This window comes from Lissotriton helveticus, chromosome 3_1, assembly GCF_964261635.1.
Source record: "Lissotriton helveticus chromosome 3_1, aLisHel1.1, whole genome shotgun sequence".
In the NCBI taxonomy this organism is placed as follows: domain Eukaryota; kingdom Metazoa; phylum Chordata; class Amphibia; order Caudata; family Salamandridae; genus Lissotriton; species Lissotriton helveticus.
Window position 1 is genome coordinate 806,307,189 of NC_136061.1, and position 24,077 is coordinate 806,331,265.

The 24,077-nt window shown below is 47.1% G+C and overlaps 1 protein-coding gene across 1 annotated transcript in view; it reads left to right on the top strand.

Moving 5' to 3' along the window:
- The window catches only part of OTOG (otogelin), a 1,048,712-nt gene that overhangs the window by 394,383 nt on the left and 630,252 nt on the right, over positions 1-24,077 (top strand). Inside the window, exon 17 of the mRNA XM_078682941.1 lies at positions 16,056-16,221. Within this exon, the coding sequence (XP_078539067.1) occupies positions 16,056-16,221 (166 nt within the window). The remainder of the gene's footprint in view (positions 1-16,055; positions 16,222-24,077) is intronic.

Sequence of the window (24,077 nt, forward strand, 5' to 3'; positions counted from 1 at the left end):
ACAGCTCCTCAGAAGAATACCTCAGAGAGCCAGCCTGAGAACAGCAAGGGAGGTAGGGGGGTGCCCTGGCACTGGGCCCGTCCGGGACACGGACGGGCACAGACGGGCCCTCCTTTGGCGCTCCTTCGGCACGCAGACGGCGCGCCCGCAGCGCGCGTCCGCTGCGCGCTCGCCTCATCGACGCGTTAAATAGGGGCGGGCGAGGCAGGAGACTAGAGCGCCAACCCCGGTGCAATGCGGTCCCGCCTCACTTCCGGGAACCGCTGGGGCCGAGCGTCGAGGGCGGCGCGAACAAGAAGTGTGCAAATACGCGAAGAAAAGTGCAAAGTGCAGTGAACCTATGCAAGGAAGGTCAGCACAATTAATAAAGGCTCGCACTGAGGCGGCAGTACGGTTTAAGAAAATGATTTAAAAGGGCTAGCGCAATAGCGAGAGAACAATTAAAAACCAATGTTGAAACAACAAAGTTAAAGTGCAAGGCTGGGGGCTGAATCAGCAGTTCACCCGGGCAGACAAGGTCTCAATACTCACACAACCTTAAAACAGTGGATACTAAACACCACCACGCATCACATCCAAGGCACAAAACTAATGGCAGGAGAGATCTAACTCCAAAGAAAAAGGATACGACTCAACCCATACCAAAACAGGGTATAACTTTGCACACAAAACAGACTCAGGGTATCCTTAAACCCAAAACACTCTTGAAACATACTATGGGTTTCTTTAAACCCGAGATAATTTCAGGGTATCTTTAAACCCAAACACTCTCGAAATATACTATGGGTATCTTTAAACCCAAGACAAATTCAGGGTATCCTTAAACCCAAAACACTCTTGAAACATAAAACAGTGAGATACACAACCTCACAACAATGACCATAGGATTACCAGAATGACTTCAAGGGTTAAAGGCAACACACACATATACACAGTAGGAGCCAAAACCGTGTCTCCCACAACCACACAAGGTGGTAACCAAAAGTGACAAAAAAGAAATAAAAGACACCACACACAATGCGCCAAAACCCACCCCTTCCTTAAAGTTAAGAACAAGTTGAGATAACTCAGAGTGACTTCGCAAAGCACAGTTATACAAGAACCCACATTTGCAAGAAGACATAAACTCTTTACCCCAATTTATGCTAGGAATACATAGCAGGTCAAAGTAAGGAAAGAGCGAGAGTCAAAGTGAGGGGGGTGCAATAATTCTCGAGGTGAGATTACTCTCAGCACCTGCATTGAAGCTATTACCAAACAAAATGAAGACATTGTAGGTTGGCACAACACTGATGATGATCAAATGCCGCCGAGAAAGATACTTGTGGCTTGATTGTCACATTTAACTGTTGGCACAAGAGATCCCCGCTGATCCAATATCATTGCTCCCACACATAAAGAAACACAGACCACTTAGCTGAACCCAATTGTTGTTTTCAGAACTCCTCAGAGGAGCACACAGACACGCAAGTCTTGTAAAATCACTGCAACGCTGAAGAAAGACATTTTACACTCCCCCGGCTTCAGCCTTAACGCAATCAAGATGGCAGCATGCAGACTGACGTGGGACCGGGCGGCTCCCGGCACGTAAAAGCTGGAAAGTGTCCCCAAGCAGTCACAGACTGCTTCAATACCGCCATTACGTAAGAATCCCATTAATGCATCACAGCAGGGCTCGAGGCACAGCAGGTAGGACCGCGTGTAAAAAAATCGCGCGTGGCATATTTTTTAAATCGTAGAAATATCAGTTAGACTACCAATCCCCCAAATTTCTGCTAAAAAAAACAATGCCCCACAGCTCCTCTACTAACTTACAGCATACTTAGCGGTACAGTCCAAATGACAAGGGTCAGCCAGTGCGAATAGAAATGTGCACAGGATCAAACAGGTCACAAAATGAAATATCCTGGCGTGAGCTCTCCACCACAGTAACTCCAAAGGTTAAGCTTGACACAATCCAACACAGGTGGCACACAATACCACAACACTCCTCTTGTGTGCTAAAGATCCTCCCAGAAACGTATTGAAGCAAGCAAATCCACACAACTTGGCTGGGAAAGAGACATGTATATAAACACCAGGAATCTAGTGTGCCGCCCTTAAAATTCCAGAGAAAAAACACAATCTGTCAAAAACACACATATGAAAGTAACCTCCACAGTAGTAACAGCAGGAACTGGCAGGCCCAGGTTAGGGCTGACTGGTCCCAGGTGATGAGGTTGTAGGGAGGTCACTTTGCAGAAGAGGAAAACCTTCACTCAAACGCTCTACCACACAAATGTATCTGTTGTCTGATAAGTGTGTTAGATGTTTGGGGAACTCCACATGATGGAGACACTCACCCAAGTCCAGCTGGCACGTCCATGATGGGGTCGACTGGTCTTTTGGTCACTCGTGGGGCTCAGGACTACCAGCTTGCTTCTTCCAATTGCACTTCTTTAGTTTCTTAGGTACCAGTCCATTCAAGGAAGGTCACATAGGTTCTTTCAGGTCGTCACCGGTGTTAAAACGAAGAAGGATGCGCAGGCAAGTCTTGTAGAAAAGGTAGTAGATGTATTCTTTAGATTACTTCATAGATACAGGTTACAAGATGTTAGTCTGATCCATAAAAGTGCCCCACCAGGAGCAGCCTCCTCGCTGCTCAGCCCTTCCACACCAACTGATTCTCCTTTCAATCCAAACACACTGAACATTTTAAATGACTTCACTATAGACTGAGCGGCCAGGCAGAGAACCTCAACAGGGAGGATGCATTGAGTAACAAGTACATTATAACACAGGTCCACAAGCAGCATTTAATTTACATGGCCTGAACTTTATCAGGGACTTACAAGTAAATTAAATATGCCAATTGGGTATAGCCAATCTAACATGTCCTAAGGCCAGCAAAAATGAAGTCTGCAAAAACAGGAGGTCTGAAGGCAAAAGGTTAGGGAGAAACCACACCAAGAATGCTAGGTCTCACACCAGCCCTCCATGTATAACTCCAAAAAACGCAATGTATTGGTCATTTTTCATTCTGATACGTGTGTCCGTAGTGTAAAACTTTATTGTTACTGTTTGAAGAATGAGACTCAATTGTCTATGTTGTTATTGGTATAGTTAAGCCTTCTTAGCTTGGTGGCTAATTCATGATAAAATGATGGTTGGATTAAAACGTTTCAAATGACTATTTGCATCCCAGTCTGGTCACGGATATGTTTGAGCTTAATGTCTTCAAAGGGTTGACTTAGTTGAAGGGTGAAATGACTGCCAAGCATTGAGAAAAATAAAAATACATGTGGATTAAAACATTTGCTACTTTTAAATACAATCACAGCTTGACATACACACAACTCCTTACATCAAAATCATTAATTAATGTACCACTTGAAGTCTAACAGACATCATCTTGCAACAAACAAAATAGTGATGAGGTTCCCAGAAACAAAACACCTGACCAGCATCTAGCTCAGCTGTTGCCTCTAGGTGCATGGATCGTGACCTTCAAGTTAAATTGCACCACTCAGAGAGGCTAGCACTCTGACTTTACCTTCATCTCAAGGGCAGTGCATAAGTGTTAGCTACTGTATTGACAAATTCCCTGCTCATAGTTAATAATGCCCAGGCATCTCAAAGAAAGTCCTGTTGAGGTGACTGGGTGACACTAAATAGTGTATGATATGAGATGCTTTCCCTTCTTTCCTACCTAGCCAGCTGCACTCCCAGGAGCCCCGGGTAAGTTACTTTTGTTGGTGGTTACCAAACAATGCCCAAAGCAAAGAAAATACCAGCAGGATTTCTAACATGGTTAAAAATGTAGTGATATGTGCTGTACCATTGACATTGCGGTTGCTGTCCAGGAGTGTAAACAACATAGCAAGTTGTATGTTGCACAGATACATATTATCTTCTCACTATGTTATCTAGTGATTTTAAACATTGCATGATGGCAACCAACTGCCCCAACATAAGGGTCATTCCTTATACTACCCAAGATCATTTTGAACCCTTCTTGGTTAATAATAAACAGTCCCTAATGCACAATAAATTACAAACAATACCTTTAATGTGATTAACCAACACAGGACGATTAAGGATACCGTAGGGCAGAGGTCTTCGAACTAATTTGCTCTGAGACCCCCAAAGCAAATATTTTTAAAGTTGGTGGTTCCAACCGAGAGTACACAAGACAAGCTGCTCTAGTTTTTCTGGCCAGTGCTTGTCTGCTTATGCAGCTCTGCCCTACCTCTTTTTGTTAGGAGGCCTATGCTAGCATGGGAGAAACCAACGTACATATATATGGCGGGCCTCTACTGGCCCGCCGCTAACATTTTGGTCCATCCCTGCGCACTTTGCTTGGGGACAAAGATTACAGTGCCCTGGGAATTCAGCTTTGTCTTATAGGTATAAGACTAGGTTCACTTGCTTAGACTCAGAATGAACTATTGCCTGACTTCACCCTTTTGCCCCTAAAATACTACATTTAGATATTGCTGTGCGTGGCCGGTCCCTTTTAGTATATAAATGACATTAGATACCATTCACATCCTCCTCACTCCAGACGTGTACAATTCCTTGGTTTAGTCTAACATCAGCCAGATCCACCGCTTTGTATTCTGCCTTCCAATATAAAGTAAGAGAGGTACAATTGCAAAACACTGACTTAAATGATGTGCATGCGCACAACCGTTTTCCAACTAGAACAGTGTTGGTGAAGTTTCAATTATTGATTAATTATAATATAAATGGATTTTAGGTTGCTCCCAGGGTGGCGTTTTCCGTCCTGTAAACGTCAAGATAATCAACACTATTGTGTGCTTCCAATGAACTTGGTTGCAAATCCCTTAGTGGGGCACTCCTGTAGTGAATCAATAAAGACTCTCAAATGTTCCATATAAACTGAATTTTCTTCATTAGTTTTTTCTTTTGAAATTCCTTTTGATTTTTGCATATTTGTCAATTTTATATATACATTACTTTTCACATCAATCCGTTAACAGACTATGTATTCCACATCACTTCATGAAATAATTTTTTGTTCTCCAATGCATTTGGAGCATACTTTGCTCTTCATCAGGGAGTGTACTCTAAAAAAAGTAACATAACATCATGTAATGTACAACCAAGGATAACTCGATCAAGTCAGCATTTTAGGTATGTACATGTTTGCATGCATTTTCTGGCAAGTGATTTGTGAATTTCGTGAACAATCATGGTATAGTGTTGTTAACCATGTAAATGTACTCACGTGTTCATGCCGAAATGTGTCAATAGATCTTAAAGGTGATCTATATAGAAAAAGTAAATCGAAAACGTGTTAGTTCAAAAAACGTACGGTCTATGTTGTCACCGCTGTAAGATCAGGTGAAATGATACCAATAAATTTGTTCGTGTTCAGAAGTTCTTACGAATTCTAAAAAAACATTAAACTCATGTACTCGCCGCGCTTTTGAATTGAGCACTTCAACATAATTCAAACTGGAAACATACACTAACCTCTTACCGAAAACTCTAAACTGCAAATTCGCAGATGAATCCAAAAAGCGTTCCTCGTATTTCTCGGGGCACTTCCGTGTGTGAATACTGCGCGTATAGCGTCTTACGTCTAAATTACGTCCCCATAGACATAGTTAACGGACTACCTGGTATGTGAATGCGGTGTCTCGACGGCTGCCATATTGAATGAGTGTAATGAGTGAGAATCCGCAATTAAAAAAAATGATGTAAGAAAGAACTAGATATAATGCAACAGTTGCATTATATCTAGTTTGAGCTATTGGCATTGTAAATGACAATGCCTTTTATTTATGTTTTGTGTTTTAAAACATAAATAAAAGGCATTGTCATTTACAACACTAATAGCTTAAACTCCCGTTAATGCGAGACCTATTGCATTGCAATAAAGGACTTTCTCGACCGCTTGTTAGATTGTAAAGATCAGAGGAAGAGATCGACCTGTGATGTCTTCAAAGTAGTGATAAATAGTGCTGTGAAGATGTGTGAGTGTTGTAAATTACACAGACACAAAGTGTGAAGCGAGAGTTACATATGGTCCGAGCTACAACCACTAACAAAGCACTCCAACACCTTTTGTCTTGTGATAACACTATTGCAGCTAAGGAGGAAAAGCGGGAGGGGGGCTGTTTCCTGCCCTCACCGTGATTTGAGTGTGCAGTGTGGCATTGCGTAATGTCATTGCTATCTTTGACCTAATAATAAACACTCCAGCTGTAGTAGGGCTCAGGCTTCACCTCCTGATGCAGGGTGGGCTGTGCTTTATGGCAGGCATTTATGGAGGGAGGGAGGGATGGTCTCAGCTGCAGCTCAGGCCTTGTACAGTGCCCCTGCTATTACTAGTGAGTAAGAGGCATTAAGGTGGTGATATTGATATTGGTGGTGGTGGTATTGGTGGTGGTGGTATTGATATCGGTCGTATTGGTGGTGCTGGTATTGGTGGTAGTGGTATTGGTGGTATTGGTGGTATCGGTGGTGGCATTGGTATTGGTGGTGGTGGTACTGGTATTGGCGGTATTGGTGGTGATATGGGTGGTGATGGTATTGGTAGTGGTGGAATTGGTATTAGTGGTATTGGTGGTGGTATTGGTATTGGTGGTATTGGTGGTATTGGCGGTGGTATTGGTATTGGTGGTGGTTGTATTGGTATAGTGGTGATGGTATTGGTGGTGTGGTATTGGAGGTGGCATTGTTTTTTTAAAATATTTTTATTTGCATTGTATCATGAAACAACAGTACAGTCATGTCATCATTGGTCAGTACATCCCAACCCCCCGCCCCCATCCCACTGATCCTCACCTGCAAAATCAATACAACATTATACACATTGAGTAACTTCACCAGAGCTCTCCATGCTACTGCCAGTAGTGCCCTGGCCGACTGCCCTACACCATATTCATATCTATGGGAACACCTAAGCCCCTTGTCCCTCTTCAAAGACCCCCATCTAGGCCATGATACTTCCGCCACCAAATCCATACTCTACCAAATTTCTTAGGGCAGCCTCGCGCCTTATAGGTAACCCTTTCGGCTGCCATATAGAGATCCATACTTCTCCGCCATTCCTCCAGTTGCGGTATCGTGGCTGCCCCCATTTCCTTGCCACATCTTTCTTTGCAACCACCTAGGCCAGGGAAAGGAAAATCAGATTCGGGCGAGCGAGATCAACATCATTGGCCATACCCAACAGGACTAATTTAGGGGCCTTTGGCAGAGAAGTCTCCAGTACCTTCCCCAATTCTCTCAAGATCCCCGCCCAATACACCTGAATCATCGGGCAGGACCAGATTATATGGTTGAAATCCCCCCCTCTTGTCCACACCTTAGGCAATTTGTGTCCTCAGCTCTACCCATTTTGTGGAGGCGTACCCTATCATAATAGGTTCTGTGAAGTATATTTAGCTGAATGAGCCTCAGCCGGGATTTAATAGCTACCTCCCTAGGGTGCATAAGTACAGTGTCCCAGTCCACCGTGCCCATTTTACCCACCTCCCTCTCCCACTTACTCCTAACGGTACTTAGATCTTGTGGCATGTTGTTCATAAGAGTTCTGTATGTGAGCGATACTGCCCTTTCCTGTATTTGTTCTTGGAGCAGGCGGCCTTCCAACAGTGCATATTCAGGGAGTGTGCCTGCTGGGATCCCCTCTGCCCGCCATGCATGTCTCAGTTGTGCGTATTTAAAATATTGCGTGCCGAGCAGGCCAAAGTCTGCCCGCAGCACCTGGAACGACTTCAACTCCCTCTTGGCCGTCACGTCCCCCAGTGTCGAAATCCCTATATCGTCCCATCTCTGAAACCCTTTCACTTTATTCAGTTCCTGGAGCCAGGTGCAATGCCACAACGGTGTTTGTCTGGTGGGCTTCTTCTCCCATCCAATGGTCTTATTCGCCTGGTTCCCTACCGTCAGTGTAAGTCTAGTGGCCGGCAACAGCTTCCCTTTCCCCTTGCCCCTGTACAAATAATGGTTGTACGGGCGGGCGCCCATCGTGTACCTTTCAAGTGCATATGTGGGGTGTAGGGCTGGGGCGTGGAACCAGTCGTTGATGGGCACCAGGTGTTCCGCCCAGTAATAAGCCTCAATATTGGGAAGTGAGATCCCTCCACTGTACTGGTGCCTCTGTAGGGTCATCAGTGCCACCCGTGGCTGCTTCCCTAACCATAGAAAGGTTCTCAGCTCTGCATTAGTTTCAGTGAACACCCTACGGGGAAGGGGATAGTATTCATTTTGGACTGCGTAGAGGAGCTTGGGCAGCGTCATCATTTTGAACATGGCCGCACGGCCCAGGAGTGTAAGGGGTAGTAGTCGCCATCTACTCGCATCCTCTATAAAATTACGCACTATCCATCTAATGTTCTTGTTGTACAAACGGCGACTATCCAGTGTCATAAACACACCAAGATATGTAAAGCCCTCACTAGTCGTCTGTAGCCTCTCCAGGAGAGTTGACCATCGTTCCAGTCCCTGGGGATCATACAGAACTGACTTATGCCAGTTTATCCTGTAGCCTGCGTGGGCACCATATCTTTCCTGCTCTGTGAACAGTGCCGGTATTGTTGTTTCCGGGTGTGTTATATAAAGGAGGACATTGTCCGCGTAGAGGGATATTTTTTCCTCCTTGGTGTCTTGCTGCCCTCGCTGAAAACCTCTGATGGCTGTATTTTGCCTAATTGCCGCCGCAAGGACCTCGATCGTCAGTGTAAAGAGCAAAGGTGATGGGGGCACCCCTGTCTGGTCCCCCGGTGCACTGGGAAGTCCCCTGATGCTGCCCCATTTACCCTAACCTTGGCTCTAGGGTCCCTATATAGCAGCCGTACCCACTGCCTGAACTTCGGACTAAAGCCCAATCGCACCAGGACTCCCTCCAGAAAACGCCAATGGACCGCATCGAACGCCTTTTCAGCGTCGAGCGACAAAAACCAATGTGGGTCCCTTCTCTTTCCCACCTCCTGTAGCCAGTTGTTAGTCCGTCGGAGGTTAAATCTAGTGGCCCTACCCGGGAGGAACCCAGTTTGATCCAAATGGACCAGGTCCGGTATGACCTTCCTCAATCTGAGGGCTAACACTGTCGCCAAAAGCTTCACTTCGATATTTAAAAGGGAGATAGGGCAATAGGACGCGCAGTCATCAGGTGGTTTGCCTTCCTTATATATCGGGACTATCGTGGCCATGCGTAGATCCGGGGGGAGGCTCACTTCTTGTAATGCCCCTTCAAAAAGTTCCAGCAGGTGGCGGGTCAACAGATCCGCCGTCCGCTTAAAAAACTCCGCCGGGAATCCATTTGGGCCCGGGGATTTTCCCGTCCGCAGTTTCGTGAGGGCCTTCTTCACTTCCTCCATCGTGATGTCAGCCTCGAAGTCATCGCAGTCCTTAATGTCTAGCACAGGGAGGTCGAAGTGTGTCATATATTGCAAAGCATCCTCCTGGGTCCCTAAATCTCGTGCATCATAGAAGAGTCGGTAGTGCTCAGCAAAGGCTTCAGCGATCTGAACATCTGACCTCATTAGAGTCCCTTGTGCGTCTCATACCTGCTCCACCCACCGGGCGTCTCTTTCTTTCCCACTCAGCCATGCCAGCAGCTTACCCAATTTATCCCCCACATCGTACAGCCGGTGTAGCGTCGCCAGTGCCTGCGTTTTGGCCTCCCCCTTTACCAGGTCCATATACTGAGTTTGAGTATCTGTCAACTTACGAAGCACCCCCGTGGCTTTACTAGCCTGATATTCCCTTTCCAACTCCAATATGAGAGCTTCCAGCTCCTCAATTTCTCTCTGACTTTTCCGGGTCTCTTCTGCCAGTCTGTTCTGTGCCCTGTCTCGCATGACCGACTTGAAGGCCTCCCAGAAGACCACCTTGGATGAGACCGACCCCTCGTTGTCAGCCACGTAGACCTTCACATCGGCCCCAAGGCCCTTCAATATTGCCGGGTTCTGCAGGTCCCAGGCTGACAGTCTCCACGTTCCACCCCTCTGTGTCCTCCTCAACCCCCCCTTCACCAAGAGGGGTGAATGGTCAGAGATCCCCCTCGCCTTGTATTCCGCTAAATCGTTCCGCGTCAGGACATGTTGGGCAAGGAAAATATAGTCCAGTCTAGAGTAGACCCTGTGTGCGCTCGAGAAGAAGGAATAAGCCCTGTGTTTTGGATGTAACCACCTCCAGACGTCTGTGAGACCCAGGGTATCAATCATGGTGAAGAGGGGTTTGGAGACTGGTCCCTGGTCCGGTCTCCTGTTCTGTCTAGCGTCAGAGTCAACACGTCATTGAAATCCCCCCCCAGAACCTGTAGTGTATTGGATGTGTTAAGTAATATATCCGTGACCCCTTTCGGTGTGGCTGCCTGCAATTTTGGGGGGGCATATGCCGAGACAATCGTGTATTCCTTCCTTCGCCATGTGCCCCTCACTCCCACATAAGCCCCCTGGGGGTCTAACCATATCTGTGCCACCCAAAATGGTTGGTTCTTCCTGATCATTATCGCCACCCCTCTTGAGCCTGTAGTAAAACCTGCATGTGCTAAAACTTTGTATTGCCCTCTAGCTAGAAAGCCGCAATTATTGCCCTGAAGATGTGTTTCTTGTAACAAGACAATGTTGGGGCCTACTCTTTTGATATAGGTGTTTACTAGGCCTTGTTTAATCTTACTGCCTAGACCATTCACATTCCATGTTAAGACCGTGAGCCCTTCCACATCCTGCAGTGTCTCCATTGGTTCACCCGGCATCCTGTCTATAGTCTCGGTATATGGTGCTCATGATCAGTGGTAGTGGTGCATTCTGTACTCCGGCATGACTAACCCCGTTAACATGTCCTGTGCCCTCCCCTCTCCCGCCACCCCTCCACTCCCCCCCAACCCTTCCCCATCCCAACCTCTCAACATTCCCAAACTGGAAGCAAAAACAACAACAACCCCCCTCCTTACTCCCCTCCAGTCCCATCCGCCACAAACACAGAATATAGGACTGTCAGCGGAGAAGGTCTGTCGCCCTCCCACAACTCACCCCCACCAACCAGTACGTACAGTCTATCTAGCTGGCGTGTATAACCAGTCCACAGATCCTGCTCACAAAATTAAAACAATAGCTCAGAAAAAACAGTAGGTAAAAGGGGGGGTGGAATCAACTTGCGTGCCATCCAACTGGAGCTGGTATGTCTGTTGCCCATCCAGTCCCGATTCAAGAGTGTGAGTCCTGGGTAACATTCCGCGAGTCTTCGGCCTGTCATGTCGCATCTTGTTCTAGCTCTCGGATTGCTGTCGCTAGAGGGTGCCGGGACTGCGCTTCCTCCTCCTCTCCACCAGAGGAGCGGCCTCCCGTATCTTCCTCCCCCTCAGAGCGAGCGTTTCTCTTCAAACAGCGAAACAGAGATCCTGCCGCGTCTCCGTCTCCTGTTGACACTGAGTGTCTCCTCTGTCTCCCCGACCGTCCGCGGTTGGGATATGGCGTCATCTGCACTCGTCCCCGTCCTCTCGATCGTCTCCGCCTCTGAGTCCTCGGCCGACCCCCATTGAAGTCCACTGGCATCCCTTTCGGCCATTGCCCCTCTCCTCTCTGCCTCTGGTCTCCGGAGCGGAGGGCGTTCTTCTAGCCAGTGCCAGACATCTTCCAGGTGTGTGAAAAAGTGTGTTTTTTCCTTGTAGATTACTTTCAATTTTGCCGGAAAAGCAGCATATATTGGATATGGATGTCCCTTAGTTTGGCTTTCACCATCTCAAAGGAGCGACTCTGTTTTTGAACCTCCTGGCTGTAGTCCGGGAATATCATTATGTGTGCGTTTTCCAGTCTAATCTCCCCCATCTTTCTGGCCTCCCGCAGGATCATGTCCCGGTCCGCAAAGTTCAGGAATCGTGCAATGACTGGCCTGGGCCGTGCGCCTTCTGGCAGCTTCACCAACAATGCCCTATGCGCCCGTTCGACCACAAAACAATTAGAGAACTGCGCCACCGGGAAAGTCTTTAATAGCCAGGCACGTAGAAAAGCCGCCATATTAGCCCCTTCAATTCCTTCCCGAAATCCCACAAAGCGTAGGTTGTTACGACGGGCCCTATTTTCGGCGTCCTCCACCTTCCATAGGAGTTGGCGATGAGATGCCTGGAGTTCCGCCATGTCTTTGCGAAGGGTAGTGATGGAGTTCTCTGCTTCCCCCAATCTCGTCTCCGCCGTGGTAACCCTCTCCGTCAAGTAACGGAGGTCCTGTCTTAGGAGAGTGACTTCTGAGCCTACCTCCCCACTCTTGACCTCCAGCACTGCCCGGGACTCCTGTATGTCCGCCCTCGAAGCTTGGATCGCTCCCATCAGAAGGTCAGTGTCTGTACGGGAGCCGGAGAGCACCTCCTCCACAGGGGGCTGAGTCATGGCGTATCGGTCTAGGGTCCCCTGTCTTGCGGTTCTTGTGCTTGCCTCCTTCTTCCCCATTGTGGACGTCCTCTCCACCTATCCAGGAGGGGTGAGGGGAGGGGGGATTCCGTCCTGGTCTGTATGGCGGAGACCCCGCGATCCCCTTTCTTGCTCAGGGCTTAATGCTGGTCCTCGACGTGGTCCCAGCCCCCAACCAGCGTTGGAAGCCCGCCGGAGAGTGTAAGGGAGGGAAGTGGGGGAGAAAGCGAGGCTCCCAGCCCAGCAACTCCTGGTTCCTCCAACAACACAGTCTCAACTGCCCCCTGATGGCCGGCCCGCAGCCCCTCCGCTTTCTCTGGGTCCCCTGGCCAGCACTTAAGGGCAGCGAAGCCAGTGTGCATCCAATCCAGCCATCCTATGCCAGGCTTTGGTGTGCGGGTCTCTTAACTCAGGCAATGGCGCCGTCTCGTATGGGCCCCGGTACGTGCCCCGGGGGCAGGCTCCACCGCTGCAGGCGCTGTCCGTCTCCGTACACCTCCCGGTATCCCCCTCATCGGCCCTGCCTCTCTACATCACCGCCACGGGCCGTGTATCGCCGAAAGTCTCAGTCTCCTCCAATGTAGAGGGGCGCAGCAGCATCTTCACCCCCAGCGCCGGGCCCCGGCATGCCAGGGCCTCCTCCCAGCTATTGCAGTCCCGAGCGCCGGCGCCAGAAGCCGGCCCTCCCTCCTTCGGCGCGTCCGCTCCTGTGGGGGCCCCAGGGACACTCCTCTCGGTCTCACTTCAGACCCGGGCCGCGTAGTGATGGGCACCCCGGTCCGGTCGGAAGCTCCGGTCTTCTGCAGCCTCTGCGACGCAGCCGCTCAGGGCTCACTTCTCCGTCTCTGTGCCCTGGCCGCCATCTTGAGCCAAGCGTCCGCGCTGGTTCCGACTACCGGGCCGTGTTTTCCCGGTTCCGGCTGCGAGGCACAGCGTTTTCGGACCCCAGTGTGGCTTGGGTCAATCGCGGTTCGTTTGGCGTGGAAATGGGACGTTCGGGGCTCGTTGGAAACTTCGGAGTAAGGTATCTCTCCGGGAGCTACGGAGGTGTACTTCCTAACCGGCCATGTTGTTGGCCACGCCCCCCCAACTGGAGGTGGCATTGTTGGTGGTGGTATTGGTGGTGGTGGTATTGGGTATGGTGGTATTGGTGGTGGTGGTATTGGTCATGGTATTGGTGGTGGTATTGGTGGCGGTGGTATTGGTGGAGCTGGTGTTGGTGGTGGTGGTGGTGGTGGTGGTATTGGTGGTGGTATTGGCGGTGGTGGTATGGGTGGTGGTATTGATGATGGTGGTGGTATTGGTGGTAGAATTGGTGGTATTGGTGGTGGTATTGGTGGTAGTATTGGCGGTGGTTGTGGCATTCGTTGTGGTATTGGTGGTGGGGGTATTGGTGGTGGGGTATTGGTGATGTTGGTGGTATTGGTATTGGGAGTGGTATTGGTGGTGGTGGTATTGGTGATGGTGGTATTGGTGATGGTATTGGTGGTGGTATTAATGGTGGTATTCTTGGTTGGATTAGTGGTGGTGAAGGTTGGTATTGGTGATGGTATTTGTGTTGGTGATGGTACTGGTGGTGGTGGTATTGGTGGTGGTATCGGTGGTGGTAGTGGTGGTGGTGGTGGTATTTGTGGTGGTGGTGGTACTGGTGATGGTATTGGTACTGTTGGTGGTGGTGGCATAGGTATTGGTGGCGGTGGTGGCATTGGTGGTGGTATTGGTGGTATTGGTGGTTGTGCTATTGCTTTTGGTGGTATTGGTATTGGAGGTGGTATTGATATTGGTGGTGGTGGCATAGGTATTGGTGGCAGTGGTGGTATTGGTGGTGGTGGTATTGGTAATCGGTGGTGGTGGTATTGGTATTGGTGGTGGTGGTTTTGCTATTGGTGGTGGTGGTATTGGAGGTGGCATTGGCATTGGTGGTTGGTGTAGTATTCATGGTGTTGGTGGTGGTGGTGGTAGTGGTATTGGTGGTAGTGGTATTAGTGGTGGTGGTATTGGTGGTGGTGATGGAATTGGTGGTGGTGGTGGTATTGTTGGTGGTATTGGTGGTGGTGGTATTGGTTGTGGTATTGGTTGTAGTGGTGGAATTGGTGGTGGTGGTTGTATTGGTGGCATTGATGGTAGTGATATTGGTGGTGGTGGTATTGGTGGTGTTAGTGGTGATATTGGTGGTGGTGGTATTGCTATTGGTGGTGGTGGAGGTGGTATTTGTGGTGGTGGTGGAATTGGTGGTGGTGGAATTGGTGGTGGTGGTAGTGGTGGTGGTGGTTTTGGTGGTGGTGTTATTGGTGGTTATGGCATTGGTAGTGGTGGGATTGGTGGTGGTGGTGGGATTGGTGGTGATGTATTGGTGGTGGTGGCATTGGTGGTTGTGGTGGTATTGGTGGTGGTGGAGGTGGTGGGCTTGGTGGTGGTGGTATTGGTGGTGGTGGTATTGGTGGTGGTGTATTGTTAATAAAACAGGCTTTTGAGAACAATCCGTCAGGTGGCTTTAGTGCATCACAAATGTTCTGTTGTCAGATTCAGCCCATCAGCACACGATTATCAGCTACCTGGAATTCACATGACTTAATTCCCAAATCATATCTAAATCCATTTTACTTGAGGGGTGATGAAACAGACACAAGATAATGTCAGGTTAAAGTGTTTGAAAGCAGGCGCCTGTGTTACGGGGGCAGCTGTTCTGCTTAAAAAAACACATGCGGTTTCAGCTGAAGCAGTTACAGGTCCGGCCTGCTGTAAGAGAAACTCTATAAAGTAAATAGTTCTTACAGACTAAATAACAGGTCCCGTGAAACAACCGAAGTAAAGGGGCCAGTCGCCATGGGAGGGTACAAATGAAGACAAGGCCATATTAAGGAGGGACTAACAAGCCTATTAACGAATCCTAAGGCAGCATTTACGAAAGACAATGACACAAGCCAATGAAAAATATGGGTGCAGAAAGGGCGCAGCTTCTCTCCCATACTCTACTGGAGCACAAAGTGAGCAGCACATGCGCGCTGCCGCTATGCACGACCTCAAAAGTGCAACTGGTGACACATCACCTCACTTTTCCTTTTTTTTTTCAATAATTCATGTGAATGCTCATATTTATTTATGTAGAAAGTAGATATTGCATATTTTACAAAGATGACCTTAATGTAAGAAGGGACATACCAATATATGCAATAAAACAGCCGCATACATTTAGTATTTTTTCCAGTATTATTTAGAATGCGACCTCTCTCTTAGTCTAATTATGCTATTCAGACAAGAAAATTACTTGAGGCATAACCAATTTGTGTGTGACCCACAAACGGCAATTTGTGAAATGTAGCTTGTTCTGATCAATAACTTAGATTAAAGCATCTTGCAAAAAGTAGTTGGTGTACAGATGAGTCCAGTGACTGGGTTGCATTTTGTTAGGCTCCTTTGCATTGTTACTTCTGGGCAGGGGAATGATGAATTAACTTGCGCTGAACATTGCTTTCAACATACCTACAAGCTTTTCCAACCATTTATTGATAATCGCATTAAAGTTTGTTCTAATATTTTACTAAAATTTTTCACATTAACAATGATTTGAATATCTGATTATCACGGAACTAGAATTCAATGTTTTAGTTTGCAGCCCAAAACTATAAAAAAAAAATAATGAGCCAACCTGCATACTAACATGAAAAGTTTGTTTTGTCTTCATAGCTCTTTCTTGTGAAAATTCAAAGGAGTACAACACCTGTGTAGATCCCTGTGCTCAGACTTGCCAGACTCTCTCAGTGGCCGAAACTTGCAGTGGTGATTGTGTTGAGGGCTGTGCTTGCCCCACTGGAATGTACTTGAACAGCAAATCTGACCACTGTGTAGAAAGGTAGGTTGGATTTTAAACGATGACTGTGTTTGTATTATCTATTTATTTCTATGGTGTTTATTTAGATTTTGGCTGATGTGTAACATACTCTAAAAAATGGTAGATGTTCTTTCCACTCTATTTAGAGTGTATATGCATGTATATACTCTAAATGTACACCACCCTAAAGCTGATAAATGAGTAACTTCGAGTTGATTATTATTAAAAGCTACGTTTGAAATGTAAAACAACAGTGCACTCTGCAGCATGCAACATATAAAATAAGGATAATATTCTTATATTTGTATTAAATATGTGTATTATTTAGTTCTCTGATATCTTGCAGCAATCCAGGCACCGAGGAATTTCGGAAAATCTGAACTTAAAACAATTGCTTTTTCACACTTGAAATTGGTTTCGTAAATGTCCTAAACTGGAAATCACATCATAAACAACACAGGTAGCGAGTTTCTCATATTTAGTGTCACCAACATGTACATTTGCCGAAAGAAATTCCCAAAGCTAGAGGAGACCAGTTCCACGTGCTTGTTCTCAAAGGAGTATTCTGGGTTGCGACTGGCTTGCAAACCAAATGACACCGTGACTCTGTAGGCGACTTTGTGATGCCCTTCTGCAACATTGAGCATAATGCACCAAGGCAAGGACAGACTGGGTCTGGAACATCAATTGGTCATGCAGGAGGTGCTGCAAGAGCAGGTTATAATATGCATATTCGTACTGTATCATCAGGCAGGGTATCCTGGTGCTGAATAAGGGTGGGCAGAATATTTTGTCCCGCCCACGGATTTGGCAGAATTTTGGTGACTGCATTACATTTGTAACTCAGAGTTCTGGCCAAATTCAGTCAGTCGCAACATGACAGAATTATTTCTCATGCAAGGTTCCATAATGATAAGTTGGTAACCCCAGGTGAGATTTGGCATCCCCTGGCATGATTTCCGGTCACTCGGACATCTGGAGAGATTTTTCTAGCGCAGGCCATCATGGGCGGTTGCAACCATTCACTGTCAGAAGGCAGCCACTCAAGTAGAAAAACTATCTGAGTTGCAGCAAAATCAGGTCTTCATCGTCTTGCCGAATTCAAGAAGTGCAGAGCTAGCAGATCGTTCCACATTTTAGACTTGACCCCGGATCTGTTTTTTGGTATGTATGGGATTTGTGGAAGTAAAAGTCCAGATGAGCTGAGGTGTCTGGAAGGTTTGTGAAATCAGATGCAATTTTTGAGGCAATTGTTATGTAGTGCCTTGAAAGTGTGGGTGAGAAGTTTGAATTGTGGTTGTTTGCATATGGGGAGCCAGTAGACCTCCTTCAGGTGTGGAGTGATGTGAGTTCGGCATGTGAAGTTGAGGGTGATTCTGGGCACTGAGTTCTGAATAGTCTACAGTCTTCCGGTGTTCTTTTTAATCAAACCTGGCATAGAGTGTGTTACTTTAGCGCAGCTTACTTGTGCAGAGACTGAGCGTGATGGCTTTCTGGGTGCTGATTGGAAGCCATTTGAAAGTTTTTTCTCAGCATATTCAGGGTATGGAAGCATGAGGCATTGGTGGCGTGGACAAAGGATATCATGTCAAGTTTGCTGTTGAGGATGATTCCAAAGTTCTGGATGTGGGGGTAGATGTCGGTGCTCGCTGTGTTTGCCACCAGGTGGAGTACCAGAGTGAAGTGACCTTCCAAAAGATCACAATTTCGGTCTTGTCAGTGTCCAGCTTCAGACAGCTGGTCTTCAGCCAGTGTCCATCACCACCTTTGGATTTTCTTTGTTCGCCCTAAGTTGGCAGGGTATGCTCAGACGTGAGTCCCTTGCTCACTTTGCCACTGGAGTCAAGCAAGCCCGGCTGAAGCGGCTGTAATGCCAGAAACCGGTCCTGGGAAGCTTGATTCCGGTCCAGGGTAGACATGGCTTGGCAGTTCGGGCTGGACTGTTCCCATGAGGCACAGGGTCAGGCTGATTTGCATATGGCCATGTCTGAACTGGGGTGGCGGAGTGAGCTAAAGAACGGTGATGGATTAAACCCAGATCAGTTGACTGGGATGATTGTTTGTATTGTCAACGCTCCGTCCATCACCACCTTTGGTTTTTCTTTGTTCGCCCTAAGTTGGCAGGGTATGGTCAGACGTGAGTCCCTTGCTCACTTTGCCCTGGAGTCAAGCAAGCCCGGCTGAAGACGGCTGTAATGCCAGAAACCGGTCCCGGGAAGCTTGATTCCGGTCCAGGGAAGACATGGCTTGGCAGTTCGGGCTGGGCTGTTCCCATGAGGCACAGGGTCAGACTGATTTGCATATGGCCATGTCTGAACTGGGGTGGCGGAGTGAGCTAAAGAACGGTGATGGATTAAACCCAGATCAGTTGACTGGGGGTGAGTGTTTGTATTGTCAACGCTCCGTCCATCACCACCTTTGGTTTTTCTTTGTTCGCCCTAAGTTGGCAGGGTATGCTCAGACGAGAGTCCCTTGCTCACTTTGCCACTGGAGTCAAGCAAGCCCGGCTGAAGACGGCTGTAATGCCAGAAACCAGTGCTGGGAAGCTTGATTACGGTCCAGGGAAGACATGGCTTGGCAGTTCGGGCTGGACTGTTCCCATGAGGCACAGGGTCAGACTGATTTGCATATGGCCATGTCTGAACTGGGGTGGCGAAGTGAACTAAAGATGGATTAAACCGAGATCAGTTGACCGGGGGTGAGTGTTTGTATTGTCAACGCTCCGTCCATCACCACCTTTGGTTTTTCTTTGTTCGCCCTAAGTTGGCAGGGTATGCTCAGACGTGAGTCCCTTGCTCACTTTGCCACTGGAGTCAAGCAAGCCCGGCTGAAGATGGCTGTAATGCCAGAAACCGGTCCTGGGAAGCTTGATTCCGGTCCAGGGAAGACATGGCTTGGCAGTTCGGGCTGGACTGTTCCCATGAGGCACAGGGTCAGACTGATTTGCATATGGCCATGTCTGAACTGGGGTGGCGGAGTGATCTAAAGAACGGTGATGGATTAAACCCATATCAGTTGACTGGGGGTGAGTGTTTGTATTGTCAACGCTCTGTCCATCACCACCTTGGGTTTTTCTTACAATTTCAGGTATGCAGGACCAGAACTTGATCTGGGTACTGGGTGTCTTCTCCATGAGGTGTACAGTGCCAGGCAAAATGACAGGGTCCTTCCAGTCAGCAAGGAACATATCAATTGGAGTGTATGTCCATGGATTTTGAATGTTATGTTGGTGATGAATGAGGATGAGGTGGGAGACTGTGCCAAACACAGCAAAACATTCCAGGAGGAGGAGGGGCACTATGTCTCCTCTGTCCAGAATCAAGCGGATGTCATCTGTGGCGGTGATGAGGGAAGTTTCCATGCAGAACCCACACTAAGTGGTGTTGAGGAGTTGGTGGTCATTGAGGTATTTGGCAAAACACCAGTGGATATTTTTCTCTAAGATCTTGGCTGGGAGAGGAAGGAGGGAATTTGGTCTGTGGTCGACGAGTATGGAAGGGTTTGTAGTCAGTTTCTTCAGAAATGTGATGACAGTTGCATGTTTCCAAGTATCTAGGGAGGTTGGGAAAGAGGTGGAGGCATTCAGAACAGGTTGTGCGTATGGCACTAATAGGTTTCAGTCCTCTGGAGTAGGTATTTATTTATTTATTCATTTGTTAAGCTTATAATGCGCGCAGCTACCCAAGAAGGGTTTCCCGGCGCCATGACGGAGCACATCATTTTGGCAGGAACCTAGCAAAAAGTTTATTGGTCAAACAACCAGGTTTTGATATTTTTTCGGAACCTCGAGTAGTTTTCTTCTTTGCGGATATGTGGAGGTAGCGTATTCCAGAGAGATGGACCTAGGTGTGAAAACGATCTACCTCCCATTCTTGACAGTTTAAATCTAGGCACACAGAAGTTGGCTGCGGATTGTGATCGTAGGTTGCGTTTAGGTGTATAAGGATGGACTAGTGCTTGCAGATATTTAGGCGCTGTACCTGCTTTTATCCTGAACATATAGCTCAGGGCTTTGAACTTAATACGGTTCTCCACCCTGAGCCAGTGTAAATCTCGTAGATGACCCAAGATGCTGGCGGTTTTTGGGACTCTGCAAAGCAGTCTGGCAGCTGAGTTTTGGACTAGCTGCAGTCTCTGCACTACAGCTTTATTTGAACCAAGGTAAAGGATGTTGCCGTAGTTAAGCCGAGAATTAATGAGAGCATTGACTACGGTCTTTTGGGTGGAGGTAGGTAACATCCAGAGGATTTTTCTGAGCCATTTGAGAATGGTAAAGCATAGAGCTACTACTTGGCCGGACTGTTGCTTCATGGACAGGGTGTTATCAATGATAACCTCAAGGTTACGGACATTGCTGGTTGGGACAGGGAGATTTCCCATTTGAGTAGGCCAGTGGAAGGAGTTCCACAGGTCTTTTTGTTTTCCCAAAATGAGAACCTCCATCTTGTCTCCATTCAGTTTCAATAGGTTGCTAGTCATCCAGTTGAATATGTCGCTAAGACCTTGTTTGAGATGTGAGGGAGATAGTGGGCTGGATTCCGAAAGAGAGAAGATGATTTGTGAATCATCCGCGTAGGTCATAAGAATGAGACCTACTTTGTCCGCTAGGTCTGCTAATGGTTTAACATATAAGTTGAAAAACAGAGGGCTCAGAATTGAGCCTTGGGGCACTCCATGCGATGAGACGAAGTTTTCTGAGCATGCTGAAGATGACATAATTTGGAGAGTACGATTTTCCAAGAAAGAGCTGATCCACTTTAGTGCATCACCACAGATCTCAATACTTTCCAGTGTGTTTACCAGCCTTTGGTGCGATATGGTGTCAAAGGCCGCACTGAGGTCTAATAAAATGAGGGCTAGCATTTGACCCTCATCAAGGAGTTTACGAATCTTTTTGGTGAGTCCCAAAAGTCCTGTTTCCGTGGAAAAGCCGGCTCAAAAACCCGATTGTGAGGGGTGAAGGAGATTGTTGTTTTCAGTAAAATGAGTTAGGACTGAGTGAACATGTCTCTCGAGGATTTTTGAGAACACTGGGAGGAGCGAAATGGGTCTGTAGTTTGACAATGTTTCGGGGTCCGCTGTTGGCTTTTTTAATAAAGGATTTACCATTGCGTGTTTCCACAACGTAGGAACCGTAGATTGTGAAAAGGAGGTATTCAAGGTGTCTAATATCACCTCCAGTAGTGGAGAGTCCAGTTGTTTCAATACGTTTATGGGGATTGGATCAATTGGAGATCCTGATTTAATAGTATTGAGAATGGTCTTTAGTCCATCCATTTTAATAGGAGGCCAGCACTCTAGCATGGCCTTGGCGACAGAGGAGCTTTCCATGTCCTCCTGCATAATAGTGGCGATCTTATTGTTATTTATTTTGATGATTAAGTTGTCAATTTTTCCAATGAAAAAGTGTGCAAGATCCTGACATTGTTGCTCATTTAAAGGTTGGGCGGTCGGCCCAATGGGGCTCTTAAGTGGACAGTGGCGGTTTCTTCTGGGGTGATTACGGGCCATGTGGTTAGCATTTGTTCTTTGGATAAGACCGTGAGGTGTATGGCGAGGTATGTCAGGTCCGGTTGTAGGTTAAAGTTCCTGTAAATGACAGTAATTTTCTTGCTGAAGAATTTTGAGACATTGTTGCAGAGGTCCTGTGAAGGGATGATCAAGCTGGAGGCAGCTGCTGAGGAGGGGAAATTCTTCATAATGGCAAATATGTGTTTGCTTCTGTTGTAGTGGCATTAATGGGGTGTGTCAGAGCAGTACGTTTGGTGGTCCGGAGCATTTGGAGATAACCTCTTAGAGTGGATTTAAATGTGTTTCAGTCCATATTGCCCTGGCTCAGTCTCCATGTGTGCTTCATTATTTGCAGTGGTGTTTCATCAGTCTGAGTTCCTCTGGGAACCAACTGCCAGATTCATCAAAGACCCGTTTTGCGAGTCTTTAATAGCGATTCATAAGGAATCGCTATTAAGGACTTGCAAAACGGGATTCATGTAGGAATTGCAAAAAATATTGCGATTCCTACATGTTCCTTATTTGCGATTAGCAAATTGCTAATCGCAAATAAGGAATAACTCCCCATGCATTCCTATGGGCCTGTAGGCCTGTAGGCCCATAGGAATGCATAGGGAGTTATTCCTTATTTGCGATTAGCAATTTGCTAATCGCAAATAAGGATGCAATTGCAAGGGTGCAGGGGTGTCCAAAGGACACCCTGTAGCACCCCTGAAATGTGAATTTACACTGATGTTGTGCACACACATGTCCAAAGGACATGTGTGTGTGTAACATGCAACTTAGAAAAATGCATTAAAATGCATTTTTCTAAGTTTTCGCTATTTACCACAAGGTTTGACTTTGTGGAAAATAGCGGTCCTAAATTGCGAATTCGCAATTTTTAAATGTTTCATGAATAGCATTTAAGGAATCTCTAATAGAGATTCCTTAAATGCTAATCCTCGCATATTAGCGAATTCTTTATTAGCGATTTTTGCATTTGGGATGATGAATCCCAAATGCAAAAATTGCACTCGCAAAGGGCCAGATTCTCAGAATCTGGCCCTTTTGCGAGCGCATTTCGCTTGATGAATCTGGCCCCAAGTGGCCTAGGGTCTAGATCTAGATTTGTTTGAGGATGGGGCAGGGAGTTGGCACAGGAGGTGATCTTGTTGTGGAAATTCTTAATGACTTTGGGGAGGCTGTTACTGTGTTCCAGTCAGTGGGTGTTGATAGCAGTGTATCAGTCCTTGTCAGTGATGTTGTTCTGGTTTCTGAAGGCTGATCTGGTGATGGTGCATATGCACTAGATTTCGACAGGGAAGGTGAACTTGATGCGAATGTGGTCAGTCCAGGAGACTGTTATGGCCTTGTCAAATTTTATGTTGTCGAAGGTGGTGAAAATAAGGCCCAGGAGGCGTCAGCAATGTGGGGAGGTCCCTTTAGTTGTTGGGTGAGGCCCAGGTTTCAAAGGTCTTTAATATCGGTTTTTGAGTTGGACGAGGGAGGATGCGAAGCCTGCAGTGGGTTGATTGGACCCTCTAACTACCCCTTGTACAGTTTTGGATCATGGGGCACTGACTCCATCATTTCTCAGCTTATTACATCAGGAATTCTGATAGATCTAGGGAAACTGTAGATATAAATTGTATATCGCCACACATTGATAGGTTTATCTTACACCATTGTACATACACTATTTTGTGGTAAAACATTAGTGAGTGACAGGGGGATCTGACCCCGGTCCTGACGAAGGGGCACAGCGCCCCGAAACATGTTGACCCGCACAGGAGAGTAAGCCCAATAACTAGCTTTATCTCTCCGATCCACTCATTTTAACTATACCAGCCAGTGACTATTAAAAAAAAATGTTTATCACGAGACCAGGTATTATTTTAACATCACTCTTTATATCACCCCTGACCCTACTGACACTCACTCCAATACACTCACATAGCACCCACAAAAGAAAGGTGCTCCAGCGTAGTCGCTTGTCGTAGCACGCCCCGTCCCGCAGTGGGGGCGGAAAGACCCCGATGATGAAGCATGACACCAAGGGCCCTTTTGGTGTGTGAGGGGTATTTTAACAAATACTGTGTATTCCAAGAACATCTGGACACACAGTAACTCAGTCTGAGGTGGACCTTTTTGATAACCCGTACTTACAGGAGAGGAGGATGCGCCCACCTTGGTGCCGTTGAGCACCACCTCTTCACTCTCTATTTTGATACTATTTAGGCATCTTTATACTGCAGGACACCTGAGCTGAGACAAAACAATAATAGCTGCTTTCTCTTCACTGGCTACTTTTATACTTACACTCTAAGTAAATATAAGAATTAAAAAACACATTCATGGTTCATCCACACTTTCATTTGAAACAG